Raw genomic sequence first — 21956 nt, 5'->3', positions numbered from 1 at the left:
TCTCTCTTCATTTCAGGCAGCAATCCCCTCCAAGATACTCCCTCTTCTACAACTATGCACACTTCCTTCTCTCAAATCTATGTGATGACCAAGTCCTCCTATGTCTAGGACAGTGTGGGATACAGAATAGGCCTGCAGTGAATGGTTGGTTGGATGAATGCAAGTATGAATATAAGTGCAAGTGTATTTTTTATTTTCTTCTTTTCCTTCTTCTTATTTTTTGTGTGGTTAGTTCTTCAAGTAATACACTTAACAATTAAGCTGAAATTCTCATGTTCATTAGGGGCTATTTATGAAATAAAAATGTGATTATAAACAAGCGAGAAAAATGAACTTCCAAAGCAATTTTCCTGTACTTTGAAAACATCTTTACATTTCAATTAGAGCTCACATAAAAGCTGAACTACTACAGCATTGAATATTGTAGTCACCACTCTCATTAAAAGAGTTATTAAGTTCCTAATTAGATGGGTTTATGTTCTAGATATCAGCAAAAAATAAACAGCATTCTCATATAGGACTGTATAATCTAAAATAAACTAATTACACGTGTACCTTCATGCATGTATGCCCCTTTTTCATGTTGCATCACCTTTCTGGGATGACCTTTCCCACCCTATATGCTTACTAAAACCCTATTCAAAATTTAGCCTCAATAACAAAAATTTATAGATTTCCCTGACCTTCCTTTGATCTTCATATTTAAACTCTAAACATTTTTTTCTCTTTCTCTTTGTAAGTCTTACAGACGTGCTTAAATAACTAGCAATAGTATCTGGCATAGAAATGAGGAGAAAAGTAGCTGGACAATAATTTAGTTTTAGGGATTCCAAGTATATGTTTAAATTAATTTGTATAATAATATCGATAACAACTAGCACTTTGCAACATGCTAGGTATCATATCTGTAGTTCTCATAAGAACCTTTTGGTTTAAATTTTATTTATATCTCCATTCAAGAAATGATGAAACTGATTTAGAGAGAGAATGATTTTCCACAGGTTCTGTAGCTGGCAAGTAACAGCTCCAGAGTCTGAAGCTGCTCTAAATGGCACCAAAGCCTGTATTCTTTCTACCACATCTCATTGCTCCTCTAGAATCCAAATGTAGCTTCTTGAAATATCTACACATATGTTCTTGTGGAATTGAAATTTTGATAAGCATCTGTGATGGGCAAAATAATGATGAACAAAGATGCCCACGTTCTGATCACTGGAAGCTGTGTATATGGAATCTTACATGGTAAAAAGGACTTTTCAGCTGTGGTTAATGATCTTGAGATGGGGCAGTTATATTAGATTATCCAGTGTCCCCAAGCAATCACAAGGGTTTTTATAAAAGAGAAGCAAGAGATCCAGAGTCAGAAAGATTTGAAGATGCTACACATGGGATGAAGGATGTGGCTAAGAGCCAAGGGATGCAGGTAAATTCTAGAGGCTGAAAAAGACAAAAGAACAAATTCTCCCTAGAGCATTCACAAGGAACTCAGAAGACACCTTGATATTAGTCTAGTAAACCCTCTGACTTTTGACCTCCAGACCTTTAAAATAATGAATTTGTGCTGCTTTAAGCTATGATGTTTGTAGGAGTTATTAGCAGCAAACAACTCCTAGAGTGACTACTGTTTTTGTATTAAGTATATGAGGCTAATTCTGCTTTACCCCCTTAACACATGCATACAAAATTTTGTTACTTTGTCCACAAAACTAGTCCCAGACCCTCATGCAATTTAGAGTTTTCACCTTTCAAAGCTGTTAATGATCATGTGAGCTGTGGCACCACAATTTTTTAAAAACTGTTGTTATGAAACCCAAAATGCTTCCAGTAGTTTATGCAATTTTCAGAAAATAAATAAATTTTAAAAAGAAAATAATTTTAGGGAGGTGAAGCATAGTAAGGAATACAAAAAACAATATTTCCAAATACAAAGCAATATTTCCTTGCTTTGTCCTCAAAGAAAGGTTGTATTTATAAAATGCTACACAAAAAAATGTCATAATATCTGAGATACTGCCAAAGGGATACTTAATTATGGTAAAATAATTACAGTAATTATGGTAAAAGATGGCAATATGTTTTTTCAGTACATGTCTTTTCTGTTTTCTTCAAAGATCATTTAAAATTAATTTGATGTTATTTGAATTAAACAATCATAGCACTGGAAGTCACATACTTGCTTTCACGTCCTAATGTGTTTTCATTATATTTTTCTTTAAAAGTCAACATATTTTCAAATTTATCTTTTATAAAAAATATCACCAAATGGTAAATTTCAATAAAGTATTGATCTAATAACATTGTTATCCTAGATTTCATAAATGAGTCAGGAATTGAGTGTGTCTCACTGTTTTAAACGTAGATCAATAATGATTCTGTTGATACTTTCTGCAATTTGGATATTGATCGAAATAGTAATTGCAGCAGGAGAGTAGTACAGAAACAGACTGTAATACTGTATATATTCATTGATTCTATATATAGTTGTTGAGCACAGTGCCAGGTATTGGGAGACACTTGTGACTAAAAATATGAGTAGTTTCTACCCCCATAGTTAATCACTTTACAAGCTGGTAGTTTCTACCCCCATAGTTAACCACTTTACAAGCTGATAGATGGAAGATATTAACTAAATGACGGCACAGAGAAATGTGAAAATGCCAATGTTGAAATCATGGTTAAGGAGAGATGAATAATATTATGAGATCTTGAAATGGGGACACCTTTTGAGCAGAGCTCTAGTCAGGTATATCAGGAAAATCTCAGCACAGATGAGAAGAAAGGCAGTTCCCAAGCAAGAAAGGGAAGCAAAACCTCTCCAGGCAGAGGGAAACTGTACAAAGATAATAGACATTTGAGGAGAATGAGGGACAGAGAGATGGTCGGTCCAGCAGGAGTCAACAGGTTGCTGGGGAAATGAGGCCAAAATGAGGGAGTAGTTACTAGGTAAAATACTGCTGAAGGGTAGACAGTGATGAGAATCTGAGATCATAAATAATTTCGCAGAAGCTGCTTCGTTAACTGAATAGAATAGCACGAAACTGAAATACAGCCAAGAGTAAAAGGTGAGGAAACAGGAACATCAATACCATATTGATTACTATTGTTTTGTAATACAGTTTCAATTCAGGGAGAGTGATGTCCCAGCTTTGTTGTTCTGTCTCAAGATTTCTTTGGCTATTTGAAATCTTTCACATTTCCATAAATATTTTAAGATTGTATTTTCTATTTGTGTGAAAAGTGCCAATGGAATTTTGATATGGTTTGCTTTGAATCTGTAGATTGTTCTGGGTAATACAGACATTTTTACAGTATTTATTTGTTCAATCCATGAGTATGGAAAATCTGTCCATTTATTTGTGTCTTCAATTGCTTTAATCAATATTTTCTAGTTTTTAGTGTTCAGGTCGTATTTCTAAGTATTTTATTCTTTTTGATGCAATTGTAAATAGGTGTTTTCTTAAGTTCTCTTTCTGCAAGTTCATTGTTAATGTATAAATATGCAACAGATTTTTGTATATTGATTTTATACCATGCACTTTTATACCATGCAATTTTACTGAATTTGTTTATTAGTTTTAAAAGTTTTTTGGTGGAGTCTTTAGAGTTTTCCATGTATAAAATCATGTTTTTTTCTTTCTGCTTTGGATACCTTTTCTTTCTTTTTTCTGCCTAATTGCCCTGGTTAGAACTTCCAGTACTAAAAATGGAATTTGACCACTATCTTACACCATCCACAAAAATTAACTCAAAATGAAATAAAGGCTTGAATATAAAACCAGAGCTATAAAATTCCTAGAAGAAAACACAGGTGGTAAGCTCCTTTATTGTTGCTGGCAATACTTTTTCGGATATGACTCCTCAGGCAATGGCAACAAAAGAAAAAATAAACAAATGAGACTACATCAAACTAAAAAGCTTCTGCACAGCAAAGGAAACCATCAACAAAATAAAAAGAAAATTTACTGAATGGGAGAAGATATTTGCAAATCATATATCTGAAAAGAGTGACTATCAAAATATATAAAGAACGCATAGATATCACTAAACAGTCTACAGGTAACAAATGCTGGAGAGGGTGTGAAGAAAAAGGAATCCTCCTACACTGTCGGGGGGAATGTAAATTGGTACAGCCACTATGGAGAACAGTATGGAGGTTCCTTAAAAAACAAAAATAGAGTTACCATATCAGCAATCCCACTCCTGGGCATATACCCAGAGAAAATTCTAATTTGAAAAGATACATGCACCCCAATGTTCATAGCAGCACTATTTACAATAGCCAAGACATGGAAGCAACCTAAATGTCCCTCAACAGATAAATGGATAAAGATGTGGTATATATACACAATAGGATACTACTCAGTCATAGAAAAGAATGAAATAATGCCATTTGTAGCAATATGGATGGACCTAGAGATTATCATACTAAGTGAAATAAGTCAGAGAAAGACAAATATCATATGATATCATTTATATCCAAAAAAATGATACAAATGAACTTGTTTACAAAACAGAAACAGACTCACAGACATAGAAAACAAACTTCTGTTTACCAAAGGGGAAATGGGGTAGGGGATGGCTAAATTCAGAGTTTGGGATTAGCAGATACAAACTACTATATATAAAATAGATAAACAACAAGGTCCTATTATATAGCACAGGGAACTATATGCAATATCCTACAATAAACCATAATGGAAAAGAATATGAAAATATATGTGTGTATATATATATGTATGTGTATATATGTATATATATATATATGAGTAACCACAAGATATGATTTATTGAAATAAGAAATAAAGAGTAAAGGTGGATATAGCATTAAATTGGAAGAAAGATAATGAGGTATACTTTGGAGATGTTTATTTTAACCTTTTTATAAGACCTGGGATTGCAATATGCAGCAGAATGTTGAGTAAAATGAATCTCAAGGACAGAAGGAAATACTAATCTGCTGACATCTTTTTATCAAACATTAATTCAGAATAAGTTTTTGATTGATAACATTGTAACAGGTGAGATTTCTCATGAAGTAGAGTGATAAAATAAGGCTACCAAGGAAGAAATGTGACTTCAATCTATTCTAGCAAATAAACTGAAATAAAAGATATGAAAGTTTCTGAGTATCAGACTTATCCAAAAATAGTATTTGGTTACTGGAAGAGAAGCTGAAATATAAACTTTTAATTCTTTAGCCAAACTATATAGTTATGGAAAATATCTAAATATGACTTAAAAATATACCTCATAAACAACTAGAATATGATGATTTTCTACAAATACATTCTATGAATGTACAAGACTGGAAAAGTGTATACACATTTGAAAAGGAATATGGATTACCTGGGTATTCTTGATAATAAAGGTTCTCCTTTAAAGCTACCAATAAATTAATTACTTTAGTTAAAAATCAAGTTCTGATTAAGATTCCAATTTTTTTAATAAATCAAATATTTTGTTTTCTCTGATTAGACTAATAAATAGTCCATATCAAATTCATTTATGATGAAAGATAACTCTAACAAAGTTGCTAATTTGCTTATTGTCTAATATATATTTAATAAAGTAGTATTTTCATGAATATATTATTATGTAATGTTACATGGACATTTAGGCTATCATTTTAAATTTTTTATTCTCATAATTTAGGGTTTAAATGACTTCAGTTTCCTGAAGACAGATCTATCTTTGAAATAACAGTATGGATAGTAGTCAACCTTTCCACAGACAAGGCAGAACATTCCTGTACTTTAATTGTGGTATTTGATATTTAGGGAAAAAAATACAGGTTCATCAGTTTTTGCAAGTTTTGCTATCACCTCACACCAGTCATAATGGCCAGCAACAAAAAATTCTACAAACAATAAATGCTGGAGAAGGTGTGGAGAAAAGGGAACCCTCCTACACTGTCGGTGGGAATGTAAATTGGTACAACCATATGGAAAACAGTATGTAGTTTCCTTAAAAAACTATAGATATAGAGCAACAATATGATCCAGCATTCCCACTCCTGGGAATACATCTGGAGAAAGCCAACAGCACTTCGAAAAGATACATGCACCCCAATGTTCATCACAGCACTATTTACAATAACCAAGACATGGAAGCAACCTAAATGTCTATTGACAGAGGAATGAATAAAGAAGATGTGGTACATGTATACAATGGAATATTACTTGGCCATAAAAGGAATGTAAATAATGCCATTTGCAGCAACATGGATGGACCTAGATATTATCATACTAAGTGAAGTAAGTCAGACAAAGACAAATATCTTATTATATCACTTACATGTGGAATCTAAGAAAAAATATTTCAAAGGAACTTATTTACAAAACAGAAACAGACTCAGATCTCAAAATCAAACTTATGGTTACCAAAGGGGAAACATGGGGGAAGTGATAAATTAGGAGATTGGGATTAACATATCCACACTACTATATATAAAATAGATAACTGGGCCTCCCTGGTGGTGCAGTGGTTGACAGTCCGCCTGCCGATGCAGGGGATACGGGTTCGTGCCCCGGTACGGGAGGATCCCATATGCCACAGAGCGGCTGGGCCCGTGAGCCATGGCCGCTGAGCCTGCGCATCCGGAGCCTGTGCTCCGCAACGGGAGAGGCCACAACAGTGAGAGGCCCACGTACCGCAAAAAAAATAAATAAATAAAAAAGATAACTAATAAGGACCTACTATATAGCACAGGGAACTCTACTCAATATTCTTTAATGACTTATATGGGAAAGAATCTGAAAAAGAATGGATAGATGTATATGTATAACTGATTCACTTTGCTGTACACCTGAAACACAACATTGTAAATCAACTATATTCCAATAAAAATTTTGAAAAATATATATTAAAACTTACACATTTAAGGATTGAACCAGCTAATATAGTGAAATTTCCTTTTTAAACTCAATGCCTTGCAATATTTTTTACTAAAATTCTATTCTTTTATGTTTTAATTTGAAGGCTAAATGAGAATTCGGTGAAAATTTGGATTTGACTTTGGCAAAAAACTGTTCTTTCATTATAAGAAAAAACACGCACACACACAAACACACATATGCAAATCCAAGATACTTTATGGTGTATTTGATTATACCAAGATTATCAATAGCCTCTTCTAAAATGGGAAATTTCAAGATAGTAAGTAATTAATCTGTGTCTTATAATAATGTAGAACTAGAATGGGCCATTTGCTATCTTGAAGTACAAAAAAAAAAATCCAAATGATAAACATAATGTCAGATGTTTAGAAATCAGAAACCATATTTCTTTGTCTCAAGAAGCCATTTCTTCCAACATACTAAAACTTTCAATAGTTTAAGAATCTCTGGTCTACTTATTCAATTCATAAGATTTATTTGTGACGATTATTCTGTCACATAATCATCTGAAAACTTTGGTCATTCTGCCAAATAGCTCTTAAGGGAGAGGGAGCTTACTTTCATTTCCTCAAGCTTCCATCTGGGAGCTGCACAAGTGCTTAGAACAAATCAGGAAAAAAAGCACTGTTCTCATCAGCTCCAAGGAGTCTGTCCTGTGTTCCTCTCACTACTTGCTGTTAGGACCAGAACTAAGATGTGTCCCAAGGATGATGGGGGGCTCCACAAGTCTGCTGTCACTGGGAAAACATTACTATTCCTGTTTTCCCTTTAGGTCCGTTTATGCTGCCCTCAATAACAGCTTCAATATATCAATCTTTAGAATACAGAGTCAGAGGGAATGGTAAATCCTTCTATTGTCATAATCACAAGACTTGCTGTAACATGTGCCCCAGAAATAATCTTTCATCATGTAAAAGAACAGTACAATCCTGTTAACAAAGACCCCATGACAAATGACTCAAGATTGGCACAGGTCTTAGTTATTTTTTTCTTCTATTTAGATGCCTTGTACAAATATAAAAGCTTTTTATCCTCTCTGATAAAGTTTTATCTTTAAAATTACTGGAATGTTTGCGGAAGATGGGCCTTCTAGTACAAGTTAATGAAACACTGTTTTGACTGTCATGGAAATTCAAGTCACCAAAGTGACAAAAGAAGATGTTAAAGGCGAATACAGAAGATTACGCAGTTGTGAAAAAAACTTATCTCTTAATAATGAAAATACTGGGTTTTCTCAAGCAATCCAAGATTTGATAAAGACAACATGAAGCACAGTAAATTATTTTGATAAGAAAATCTTTGTTGCCCAGGCAGATTACTTAAAGGGTAAAGAAAAACCTTTGTTTACAATTTCATGTTAAGAACAGACCAGTAATCTAATAAAACTGTCTTTTTAACAGACAGAAAACAAAATTTTAATTTGTCAAAAACTTAATTAAATCCATTCCAATCTGAGCCAGTTTGACCACACATAAAATTCCTTTCCCAAGATTTCTTTTCCACAAAGCTACAAGTTTTTAAAATATCCATTCAGATTTTGTCCTATGTTTTTCATTTTTCTCATTCCAGAACAGTCATTTTATTTCCCTTACCTACTTTTCATACATGATCATTTCTTTTATCCTGTTATTTCTAAGTAGTTTTAACTACATATATTTATTAGAATTCTTAATCCCTAGAATCCTTTATTCCTAGTGAAAACTAAGAAGTAAGTGATTGTGGACTGTAACACTAGCATTCTGTGAATTGGCAAATTCATAAATACATTTCATAATTTGCAGAAATATATTCTTTCTCATAGTAAATTTTTAATGTAGCATAAAACATGTGTACTAATAAAACTAAATATTTTAGTTCCTCTGTAAATGGAAGCCAAAGGTAGATAAACCTGTATTCAGTAGTTAATGAGTCAGTATTTTATCTTATTTGAAAATGATCTAGATATTCAAAGAATATCTCCCATTTAATTTATCTCAGTGTAACTTGAAGGTTTCAAATTACCAAAAAGATTTGGAAACTCTTTCTAAGTAGACCTAACATAAAGCATAATTATGGTTGAAAAATTCATTTATGAAGTTTTATGTTACATATATTTAATTTACTAATTAACAATTATGTTTATTTGTAAAAATTTCACATTGAACAGCTAACCATTATCTTATCTTTTGTGCGGACAAATTTTATAACAGAGATAACATGAGCTTATTTGACTTTTAGTAAGCCTAGGTAGAATAAAAATTGTATGTCTACATTATATTTATTACTGATAACTCTATAGACATGCCTATTTTAATTAAACCAACAAAAAAACTAGCTTTTATTTATCAAAGATTATTCTAAATCACGTGAACTTAAAAACATTTGGGTTAGTTTTTACTTTTCTGAGACTGCTTAATTTATATAGCACTGGTTTATCTTTAAGTCAGTTAAATAGAGTTCTTTACAAATTAATTTTGGCAATAGGATTCAGAGATAGAAACACATCACACATCTATAACATAAACACATAGACATACATAAACAGATGCAAACAGAGATCTTACAGCTTTCATGTAGAAATTTTAGCCCTAGACAGGTATAATGCAAAACTGAGCTTGGAAGAACAGCTGGATACAAATTGTGTTTCTGACAGATTGAATAAAGTTAGGGTTGAATAAATTGAATTGAATATTTATTCAATTTATTGAATTCAATAAATTAAATAAAGTTAGGGTTATCTTCTCACACGGCTTAAACTTTTTACTAATATTTTTGTTGTAGATTTTAAAAATGTTTCATTCATCTAGTTTCCAGGTAGCCTCCTTTTTTTCCCCTAATTTCAATTTTAGTTTTTCCTTGGTTGTTTAATGGAATAACAGGTACTAGTTTACTGGAGAAGCTCCGGGAATATCATCACTGGAAGGTGCCAACAGGAGGCACCACTAACTTGGTGGGCTTTTGTTTACAGTCTTATAGTCTCTTCAGAGTGTAAAGAAATTTCAGATAAGGGGTCAACAGACTGAGTATTCAGGTAAAGAAAGATAGAGTGGAGTAGTAGGAGTCATATCAGACTTAGTTTTAGGTACCTCTTGTGTCTTAATTTTTTTGTTAGCCTTTTGCAATGAATCTTCCAATTAAGCTATTTCGGAATCTTGAAGACTTTTGGAGGCTCCTGCATGCCAATTAAAATAGGTATCTCCTTCTGTTTGTCTGATTGGGGAACACTTGTTTTCAAGTGCACTTCTTAAATGAACTATCTTTACTAACTGGAACATTCCCCATCATGACCATTGCAATTCTAGGTTGTCTTAGTAAGACTGTGCCATTTTTGTAGATGTCTACAGCTTCTAAGACCCCAGTTTTTAGACATAAAATATGCAGGTGTGCCGGAGGTTACGTACCTAATTCTTTGTAAATTCAGGATCCTATTTCTTTAGCTAAGCTTAGGGTCTCTTGGAGGATTAATACCTAGGAAGGATATGCCACCGGGTAGAGGATTTTCTGGTGCTTTATAATATACCTTGTTGTATGGAAATTTTCTTCAGTTTGGTGGGTAACCTAGTGCAAATCTAACCCATTCAGTGACCAACTTAACCCAGCAAGGGAGCCTTAGAGTTATTACCACCTAACTATAATAACTTTTAAGTGCTCAACTAGTGCCTACCAATATTGTGTCTTTGGTTTCCGAGAATCCCATAAGCAATAGATTTGCTATTTGTTTCATAAGAAGATTTCATTAGAGTAGCAGACTTCCTACTGGCTTTTAATAGTCAAACTTAGGCCTACTTAGGTTTTGATGTGCTGTTGGTCAAAAAGACTCCAAATATCTTGTCTTATTTCCCCAAGTCCCCCAGCAGTATATGCTGTGGACGTACCTCAAAGTTTTGCGAGTCTCCTCACAGCTGCTATCTTGCTTGCTTTAGACTGAGAGGTACCCATTATTTCCTCTTGAAGTAACCCTCCTGAATTCAATCAGATTTACTGTTTCTAGATGCCTGAGCACAGTTCCTGAGACTTGTCAGGAGCTACCTCTCAAAGGCACTTACCTTGCAGACGAATTCTGCCAAAAACCCAATTGTAGGCCAAGTACACCATAAAAATCTAGAGCCTCTCACACATCAATTTTTACCCTGTGAAAAATCTAGGGTCTCTTACACCACATTTTATACCTGGAAGGATTATGACAAGCAAACTAAAAGAGCTCAGAACACAAAATATTGATAAGTAAAGCTTACCGAGGATTCCAGAGAGCAGCCGAAGAGGCTCAACAAAAAAGGGCTCTGAGATACCTACAGGTGCATGTAGGAGCCTTCCCCAGAATCTTTAGTAGCTGTCTTCAGGTCCCACCTCTTTGACAAAATTGTCAAATGACAAAACTAAAACAATTTAGTAATGAATTTGATGTCCTTCATTCAAGGGAAAGCAATCCATAAATTGATGGAGTACAGCGCCTCATAAGCAGTGGAGCACTGTTCTCCAGGGATTTGGGACAACGATGTTTTAAAGAGGTTAAGAGGCAATATGGAAATAGGGCATGTTTGGCTAGGAGGTCAGAGGTTTCCTGAGAAGGCTAGCAGGTCCTATTTCCTAGGGTAAGGTAAGCTAGCTAAAGCTGATTTGGGTGGATTGTGATTGGCGTACATTAGGGTTTTTTGACAGGTGTTTTCCATAAGTGCAGACTCTGGGGCAGCTGCCATTTTGTGGGTCCTGATATACAAATTAACTGTGCTGGCCCCATGTGTAAAAGATCCTCTGATGACTCTCAGTGCTCTTTTAAAAACCTGATTAATTATCCTAAGAACCTATTTCAGAGACGTTGGAGTATATGTCACATATAAGATATGTGATTTTCAGTGAGATACAGAAATTTGTAGAAAGCTAGTAAACTATGAAAGTTTTAAAAGATCATTGTGCTGATATCACAAGAGAAAGAAGGCTCAGAATTCTTAGGAAGTATTTCCTCCAAAAGACACAACAGTATCAGATTTTTACTGAACCAGTATGGTTATGCTTTGGAAAGACTCATATATCAAGGGAGAAAGTTGAAACCAGCCTTTCAAGGACTTAGAATCACAATTATTGACTTAGTTGAAATTGTGTTTCTGTGCCTTCCTATATTTCGAATATATGCACATGTGAGACAGTGATTGGACACACCACTCAGTATTTTTATATTTGGTAAGAGCACCAAAAGATTTTGCCTACTTTTCTAGGACAAGCTTCACACTATGCAGAGCAATTTCAATATTAAGGCTGATCATCTATCCAGAGATGGCCATTAAACTCACAGACCAAATCTGAAAAACATTTGTAAGTATTTAGCCACTCCTGAATAGCTTTCACAGCTAGCTAAATCATTTTCTCCAAGTGGTAATTGTTTCATTGTCCCAAGACATTTAAGGCTATTAAAGTCTAATGACCCAAGTCTTGTTTTTCCTATAAAGGTGGAAACTTTTTTTGATGCTTTAGCTTTTTCTTTATTAGTGTTTAACTGGCTACCAGTTTTACAAAATACACAATTATCTATCTATGGAGCACAAATCAAATAAATTCAGTGAAGTCATGGGTTTGGAAAAGTTATATTTTTGGTTCATTATTGACTTTACTGAAAATGTTTTATATACTGAAAATAGTCATTTGTAAGGGTACAATCAAGTGATCTGAAAACCAACATTTAGCACTCCTATTTTTGTGGTTTATTTTACTACTAAGATTTTTAGTGTGTACTTTACCAAAGATTTTTGGCCTATTTTGGTAAAACCCTTTGTCACAATCTTGAAAAAGTGGTATTCTCTGGATACCATTTTATGATTTTCAGCTAATTACTCTCTTATAAGAGTACAAATATGGTACAGACTTTCTTATTTGCATTTTTCCCCTCTATGGAACACTTTGTTTTCCATCCTGTGAAAAGACAATGTTATAAATGGTATTTAGCCAATTAGAATTTAAAAGAAAACATGACCGAAGATTGAATGAATGAAAAAACATAATTTGGTAATTACACTAGAAATCCATTTAAATTCTCCTTTTACTATGTTTAATTTTAGATATTTTAACTTTTTATTTAACACTAGCTCAAATATTGTCCTAACTAAAAAGAGAATCCAATGGACAAATGTAAATAAAATCACCCTATTATTAACCAAAGTAGTACAGATGAAAAATGAGAAAAACAGAGTTCAAGCTAAATGCTACACTTCTGTATTTTTCCTGGAGAAAATAATCAGGAAAAAAGATGCATGTTTATTCTTTCTTTTATGGGTTAATCATTTAAATTCTCATTAATAAAATTATCAATTTTGAGTGAAAACCAAATGCACTCTAATTATACCCATTATATTTTATTAGCACCAGTAGAAAAGAACAAACACCAAATCCAACATTAGCTTGAATTGTAAGGTATATTTATGAAAAATAGTTATATATAAATTTTTAGAGCATTTTCTAAATCTTACTAGGCTGCTTAAGTTGAATGATTATTATATTGCCTTAAGCTTATACAATATTTTTACTTATCATTCACTGTTTTGATGTTTGGAGAAAAAAGCATAAAGAATATTATTTTTAGCCAAATTCATTACTTTTTTCCAATCACTTATTGTTATTTATTCAACAAATGTTTACTTGTATTTCTACTAAGTGGCAGTTATCATACTGTTACCAAACTCAGGTTCGGCTGCTTTCCACTCAAAAGCCAATACTCAAGAGACAAGTGTTGGTGGAAAGGAAAGGTTGGAGGTAGGCAATCTGCATAGAAGGCAGACCCAAGTCCAAGAATCAACTTCAAAGATTCTGCGAGACAGTGAAAGTTTTTAAAGGGAGAAAGCAGAAGTTAATTACAGGTAATCATTTGGGGAGGGAGTCAGAGTGTTCGTTATCTTCTACTGTGTGCAGACTTTCTTCTGATTGGTTGGTGGTGAGGTAACAGTGCAGTGTTCCAGGAATCTTGTGCTCAGCCTGAAGTTACCACCCTCCACCTGTGTGGGGGCCTTAGTTCCTGCAAAAGAACTCAAAGATATTGTTATGTATATTCCTTGAGGGGGAACCAGGACCCCGCTTTATCCCTAAACTATTGTTTCTTGACTGTTCCTCCTTTGTTTCTTTATTCCCCTCCTTCCCTGATAAACAACAGTTTGAATCTGATCTTTGGAACTCAGGGAAGGTCAAGGAGGCTGAATGAAGCCTATTTCCTACAAATAAGAATCAGGGGACATGGAAAGGATTTGTATGTGGGAGGGCCCCACAGGGTCCTGCTCAATTTCAATATTAAAGACTGAGTATATGTTGATGAAATAGAAAATGCTGCCATTTGAAATTAGTGACAAACCCATTATGATAATAAAGTGAAATAACTTTAATACAATAAAAATATTTCAGTAATTTCAGACCAAGGCAGTTTTCACTTAGTGGTCAAAAAGCACTACTTTGACAGAAGAAATACAAACAAGGAGTTAATGAAATTTTACTCTGGTGTTTGAGAAACCATAACTGAGACTTTGTGTGCAAGTTTGCTTTTTTTTTTTTTTTTTTATAACTGGTTCAGCTGCCATAATCAGCAAGAACTCACTATTACTAAACATGGAAACTCCACTTTTAAAGTATGGCTAAAAAGTTAGACTTGCTTCCAATACCACATGGTTGTAACAAGGTAAAAATTTCTAACATATGGTACAGGTCCTAAATGTGTGAGTTTAGGTTAATGTTGAAAATTAATCCTAACAATAGTCATTTTTCAATATTTGAAAATCTCACAAACAGTCCTGACAAAACAATACAAATTGAAGAATTCTGAAGAGGGAAGTTTCCTGAGGCACCATATGGGGAAAACTGACATAGCAGATAGCCACATATTTAATGGGCCTTAATATCCAGGTCCAATAAAATGTTATGAAACAAATCATAAAATTTCAGTTAAAATTCCCACCATGTCTTCATTGGACTGTGGTTCTGAGGAAACTTCTGAGTTGAAAATAAAAGCTGTATGAACATCAATTAAAATGGAAAATGTAATTAGTTTTAAATGGCCAGGAAATCCCTATGTATTTATAGGCATCTTGTTATTATCCTCTCTTTAGGCCCATATTCTTGAAACTGAGCAGGGCCCTGCAGGACCCTCCCAGGTACAAAAGCCTTTCTGTGTCCCCTATTTATTTTTTGTAGGAAAAAGGCTTCAGCCTCCTAGACCTTCCCTGAGTTCCAAAGGGCAGATCCCAACAGTTACTAATTATGTAAGTGAGGAAATGCAAAAACAAAGAAAAAGCAGTCAAGAAACAATAGTGAAACGATAAAGTAGGGTCCTAGTTCCTCTTCAGTGGATATACATAACGTTCTGACACTTATCTTTAAGTTCTATAGGAACTAAGGCCCCCACCCATGTGGAAGATGATAACTTTAGGTTGAGCACAAGATTCCTGGAACACCACCCTATTACCTCACCACCAACCAATCAGAAGAAAGTCACACACCCTGCAGCCATCACCTCAAATTTTATCTTTGAAAACTCTTCCCTGAAAACCATTGGGGAATGTGGGTCTTTTGAGCATGAGCCACCTCGACTCCTTGCTTGGCCCTTGCAATAAACCTTTCTCTGTGTTAAACTTTGATGGTTTGGCTTGTTTGCCCTCACTGTGCATGAAGCACACAAACTTGGGTTTGACAACATTCTTCATATATACAAAATGTCCATTGTGATATCCTACACTAATCAGAAATGTAATTGGTCCAATTTTCCCACTTCAATTAGACAGTAATGTAGCAAAATGCTCTTGTAAATACCATGGAATAAATATCTCTATTTGCTACTATGACTAATGAGAAAACAGAGTCTGTGGCTTGTTGTTTTACATACGTATCTATAAATTCTATGTATAGGTATATAACAAAATATATATGTTTATATATTTATATATAAATGTAAACATATGTTTATAAATAGACGTGTGCATATGTATACACTTGTGTCAATCCAGAGACAAATCTACAAATCAGAAGAAATTTATTTCAAAAAATGAATTTATTACTATCTCTTAACTCTATAATTTACCACTAAACTCTTTGAGGCCTTCAGAATTAGAGTAACTTTAAAGGTATTACTTTTTGTGTGTATTTTTCTTTTTTTCCTATATTTAATTTCTTAAATCTAAAGCTACAACCCTAACCAATTTAATTCCTTATAAACACAAACTGGAATACTTAGATATACTTTTTGGGCTGGCTAACACCAGAGTATTACAAAACATAGATTTGAAATGGATTGCTAAAGTTTATTAGGTTTATTTTTTTCAACAGAAACAATAAAAAGTAAATTTTTAAGAGAATGATTATCCATAGGGTTGTTGAATTTAAAAGTTAGAAGATGAGACTTAAATAAAAAACTAATTGGTATTTATGCATGTTTGTAAAGTTTTCTTCATTTAAACTGAATAAAATTAAAATATAAGAAGTGAAAAAATCGTCTAAACTAAAACAGGGAATGCCTCCAGTCTCAGCACAAATGTCCTAGTTGAAATAGAGTTTGGAGCAAACTGAAGAGGATAGCAGAAATGACACTGAGTTCCATCACTCAAGGATATGATAAAATTTGGGGAAGAAATTCCAAAAGACCTTCCAAACACTTTCCAACATAGAGTAATAAGAATTGTGTGTGTGTGTGTGTGTGTGTGTGTGTGTTGTACAGAAGACATAGGATGACATCTTTTCCATCTATTTCATCAGGAATAGGGTAGTGGGACAAAAGGACAACAAGAAAAACTGCCAGACTACACACCACCATTCTTGCCTATTGACTTAGATCCCTAAATAAGAAAGATAAGATTGAATGGTAAGGGTGGAGAGCAGGTAACTGTGTAAACACCTTATTTATCAAAATTATAGTGGCAGACCATAAGAAAGCTTTGGGTTGGAAGGTAGATAAAATAAATTTAAATTTAATTCTGTCATCTCACCCCAAAGTGAGTCAAGGCACACACTCACCACTTTGTGGATGGAAAGGAGTAGAGATGTTCAAACAAATTTGATAGTATTTAGAGAAACTCAAAGAAAAGTTTCACAAATTGCCATTAACCATATCCATAGGTTCTTCCCTCCCCTCACAGGCAGCTAAATGTCTGAATAATGACTATACAATAGACATTCTTCAGTAAAGTTATTAGTTATATTCAAATAGGACCCAGGTAAATATGGAAAGTCAAGAAGAACCCATATACATGATCTTCAGACAGATAGCTTATCTAGATATTAGTTGCTTCTGATCAAAAATGAACAAGAAAAACAAAAATGAGTAACAACAAAATAAATGGGGACTATGGATAATTTTCTATAGAAATGGGGAAAAGAGGCAAGAAGGAGGAAGAGTAGAAGGATGAGGAAAATTTTAAGTCTTGCAAAGAACACATTTTTAAAATGCTTAGAAGCATTAGATTTAATGCTTAAAATGCATTAGAAGTTAATGTAGCAATTAAAATATAATTTTAAACAATCTGTATTATCCACCACTGCCACCCCAATACTTAAAGAAAATGTGAAATCTGAAATGTTAGATATTTGGAAAACTAAATGTAAAAGAGATAGATAATGAAGAAAATTATTAAGAATAAAGTACACCAATGTCTGAGAAAAAAATCTAACAACAATCCAGACATAATGAATAATTAGAAGACCATAGTTAGATTCAAAACACAAGAAACATCAATGTGATGTATACAAAGCACATTTTAAATAATGTATAGCCCTAACTTTTCAGGTGATTACACAGGGATAAAAGTAAATAACATTGAAATTCAATTCAAGATGATGGAAAAATAATGGTATTCAAAATCAAATAAAAAATATGAATGAATAAATAGTAAGAAAGAGTTTAAAAACCAAAGTATGACAAATCCTAGAACTGGAAATGAAGTAAATGGTTCTATGGAAGTGGAAAGTAGATGACACATTGGATAGAATGAAGAAAGAATAAACAACTTTAAGAAATAAAGAATGACAAGTAAAAAATCATCATTTTCACAAGAAATTAAAAGAAGTATTAAAGAACGTTACTTAAACTAGTTAATTTAAGCATTTTGCTAAAAGTGACAAATATCTATGAGTAGGAAATGGGGAATGGCTTGACTACAAAGAACCAGTGTAAGAGAATTTGGGGGGCAATAAAATTGTTTTGTATTATGACTATGGTGATGGATACATGAATATGTGAGTGTGTCAGAACTCATAACTCTAATGGCACAGTGGATTTTACTGTATATGAAGTTATAAAAACTTCAGTGAGGTGTGAGGAGAACCCCAGTGGAATACTAACTATAAAAAAACAGATTTACTGTATTACAAATAAATAACAAATCCACATTGATAGGGGTGGGGAAGAAAGAGATAAAACTAACTGATCTGGGAAAATATTATTTTGATTGGGATCTTTAAAACTAAACACAAGGATACAGGAATAAAAGAGTTAGTGAGATTTGAATCATGGCCTGTGATCCTCTACAAAAGTATTTGTCCTAGAGGGGTCACAATGACTTGGAGGAAGGAGCAACTTTTTCCAATTTGTAAAAAAGAATTGTCACTTGTCAAGATATGTCCTTGGATAATCAAAAATTCTATATGGATAAAGGTGGACTTCCATAAGAATGGGAAGAAAAGTTCATAAATCTTCATTTTATTGTGGTGTAGGAAAGACCATACAGACATAAAAGCAATGGAAATATGATTACAGGAAGATATCAATAAGTTAATTATATCTGAAACTGCAATTTAAAGAAATATTGTCACAAAACCCATAAAATTCCCTTAAATAAGTTTGGGTAACATATTTTTCTTCTTTGAAATTATCCATGCAAATTAGCAAATATAATTCTAAAATTAAGAACCTACTTAATTTTGTTTAACCTGATTCAAGTGTTGTATACAGAAAACTATTTGAAATAAACACATCAAGATATTAACAGGTGTTATACCTGAGTAAAGATTTATGGGGGATTGTGATTGTTTGCTTTCCTTCCTTTTTTCTTTTTCCAAATTTTCTACAATTTTCAGACAAAAAATGAATAAGCTGAAGAATTTCTACCATCACAAATTAATTTTGGAACAATATTTCCAAAATCGTATGTCTTTTTAAAAGAATATTATAATGTAAAGGTTTGAAACTTTTTATTGCCCTATGTTATGGACTGAACGTTTGTGTCCTCTTCAAATTCAAACGGTCACTGTTTGCAGATGATGTGATATTATACATAGAAAATACTAAAGAAACTACCAGAAAACTACTAGAGCTCATCAATGAATTCAGTAATGTTGCAGGATATAAAATTAATACACAGAAATCTCTTGCATTTCTATATATTAAAAATGAAAGATCAGAAAGAGAGATTAAGGAAACAATCCCATTTACCATCACATCAAAAAGAATAAAATACCTAGGGATAAAACTACCTATGGAAGCAAAAGACCTGTATTCCAAAAACTATAAAATGCTGATGAAAGAAATCGAAGATGACACAAACAGATGGAAAAATATACCATGTTCTTGGATTGGGAGAATCAATATTGTCAAAATGACCATACTACAGCTACATGTAAAAGAATGAAATTAGAACATTCTTTAACACCACACACAAAAATAAACTGAAAATGGATTAAAGACCTGAATGTAAGACCTGATTCTGTAAAACATTTAGAGGAAAATATTGGAAGAACACTCTTGGACATAAATCACAGCAATACCTTTTTTGATCCATCTCCTAGAGTAATGGAAATAAAAACAAAAATAAAAAATGGGACCTAATTAAACTCAAAAGCTTTTGCACAGCAAAGGAAACCATAAACAAAATGAAAAAAACAACCCACAGAATGGGAGAAAATATTTGCAAATGATGAGACTGACAAGGGATTAATCTCCAAAATCTACAAATAGCACATGCAGCTCAATATCAAAAAAATAAAAAACCCAATCCAAAAATGGGTGAAAGACCTAAACAGATATTTCTCCAAAGAAGACTTACACATGGCTAAGAGGCACAGGAAAAGATGATCAACATTGCTAATTATTAGAGAAATGCAAATCAAAACTACAATGAGATACCACCTCTCACTGGTCAGAATGGCCATCATCAAAAAGTATACAAACAATAAATGCTGGAGAGGGTGTGGAAGAAACGGAACCCTCCTACACTTTTGGTGGTAATGTAAATTGGTACAGCCACTATGGAGAACGTTGCAGAGGTTCCTTAGAAAACTAAAAATAGAACTACCATATGATCCAGCAATCCCACTCCTGGGCATATATCCAGAGAAAACCATGGTTTGAAAGGATACATGCACCCTAATGTTCATTGCAGCGCTGTTTACAATAGCCAAGACATGGAAGCAACCTAAATGTCCATCGACAGAGGAATGGATAAAGAAGACGTGATACATATATACAAGGGAATATTACTCAGCCATTACGAAGAATGAAATAATGCCATTTGCAGCAACATAGATGGACCTGGAGATTATCATACTAAGTGAGGTAAGTCGGACAGAGAAAGACAAATATCATATGATATTGCTTATGTATGGAATCTTAAAAAAATGATATAAATGAACTTGTTTACCAAACAGAAACAGACTCATAGGCTTAGAGAACAAACGTATGGGTACCAAAGGGAAAAGGTGGCGAGGAGGGATAAATTGAGAGTTTGGGGTTGATATATACACACCACTATATTTAAAATAGATAACAAGGGGCTTCCCTGGTGGTGCAGTGGTTGAGAGTCTGCCTGCCGATGCAGGGGACACAGGTTCGTGCCCCGGTCCAGGAAGATCCCACATGCCGCAGAGCAGCTGGGCCTATGAGCCATAGCCACTGAGCCTGCGTGTCCAGAGCCTGTGCTCCGCAACGGGAGAGGCCACAACAGTGAGAGGGCCCGCATACCGCAAAAAAAAAAAAAAAAAAAAAAAAAAGTAGATAACAAGGACCTACTGTATAGCACAGGGAACTCTGCTAATATTCTGTAATAACCTAAATGGGAAAAAGAATTTGAAAAAGAATAGATACATGTATATGTATAACTGAATCACTTGGCTGTACACCTGAAACTAACACAACATTGTTAATCAACTATATTCCAATATAAGATAAATATTAAAAAATATCCGGCCAGCTGGGGTCCCCGCACTCGCGGGCCTGCACCTAACGCACGGCTCGTGGGATGCCCGTGGCCGGATGCCCTGCATCTGCACAGTCCTTGGCCTCCTGGCAGCCCGTGGTACCATCGCCTTCCTCGGCTATCGCGTCTACTTCGACCGGAAGAGGCATGGCAACCCCGCGTTCAAGCTCCGCCTGCGGGAAAAAAGAAGAGCCCAGCAGCAAAAGGCTGAGGGACGGGGCATCCAGGTGAAGTGCTTTAGTGATGCCGACGTGGCGTTACATTGTGGGATCCAGCAAAGAATGAAAAATTACAACTTTTTCTGCAAGAGGTACGAATGGGAGAACTTTGGTTATCCAGAGATTTTTCCCTTATAAATTATTACAAGATACTGATTATAGTTCCCTGTGCTATACAGAGAACATCGAATGGGGGTCAAACACCTCAGAAATGCCCTTTTGGTGTATGGGAAACCACAGGAACCTCTGAAAGTTTTCAAACACACACTTCCTCCTAAGGTATTTGAGATGCTGTTGCTCAAAATTCCTCTTATCTGCCAGACCCACAGCTAAGAGTCAGGGGACTTTGCTGGTGGCGCAGTGGTTAAGAATCCACATGCAGTGCAGGGCACATGGCTTTGAGCCCTGGTCCGGGAAGATCCCACATGCCACGGAGCAACTGAGACTGCGAGCCACAACTACTGAAGCCGGCGAGCCTAGAGCCCGTGCACCACAACTACTGAGCCTGCCAGCCGTGACTACTAAAGCCCACATGCCTAGAGCCTGTGCTTCGCAACAAGAGAAACCACCGCACTGAGAAGCCGGCGCACCACAACCAGAGAAAGCCCGCACACAGCAACGAAGACCCAACACAGCCAAAAATAAATAAATAAATAAAAATTAATTTATTAAAAAAAAAAAGAAATAAAAGAGCTAACAGTCAGCAATTTTCTTAA

General features: G+C 34.3%; 1 protein-coding gene across 1 annotated transcript; it reads left to right on the top strand.

The window, feature by feature from the left end:
- The first annotated feature begins 21078 nt into the window (after positions 1–21078).
- Positions 21079–21573, top strand: TOMM20L (translocase of outer mitochondrial membrane 20 like). Its single transcript, XM_060094384.1, has 3 exons — positions 21079–21248; positions 21284–21363; positions 21419–21573. Exons 1-3 carry the CDS (start codon positions 21079–21081, stop codon positions 21571–21573), a joined length of 405 nt encoding a protein of 134 aa, XP_059950367.1.
- Positions 21574–21956: the final 383 nt, after the last annotated feature.

This window comes from Mesoplodon densirostris, chromosome 3, assembly GCF_025265405.1.
Source record: "Mesoplodon densirostris isolate mMesDen1 chromosome 3, mMesDen1 primary haplotype, whole genome shotgun sequence".
Taxonomy (NCBI): Eukaryota; Metazoa; Chordata; class Mammalia; order Artiodactyla; family Ziphiidae; genus Mesoplodon; species Mesoplodon densirostris.
This window is presented reverse-complemented; position numbering and strand designations above follow the sequence as displayed.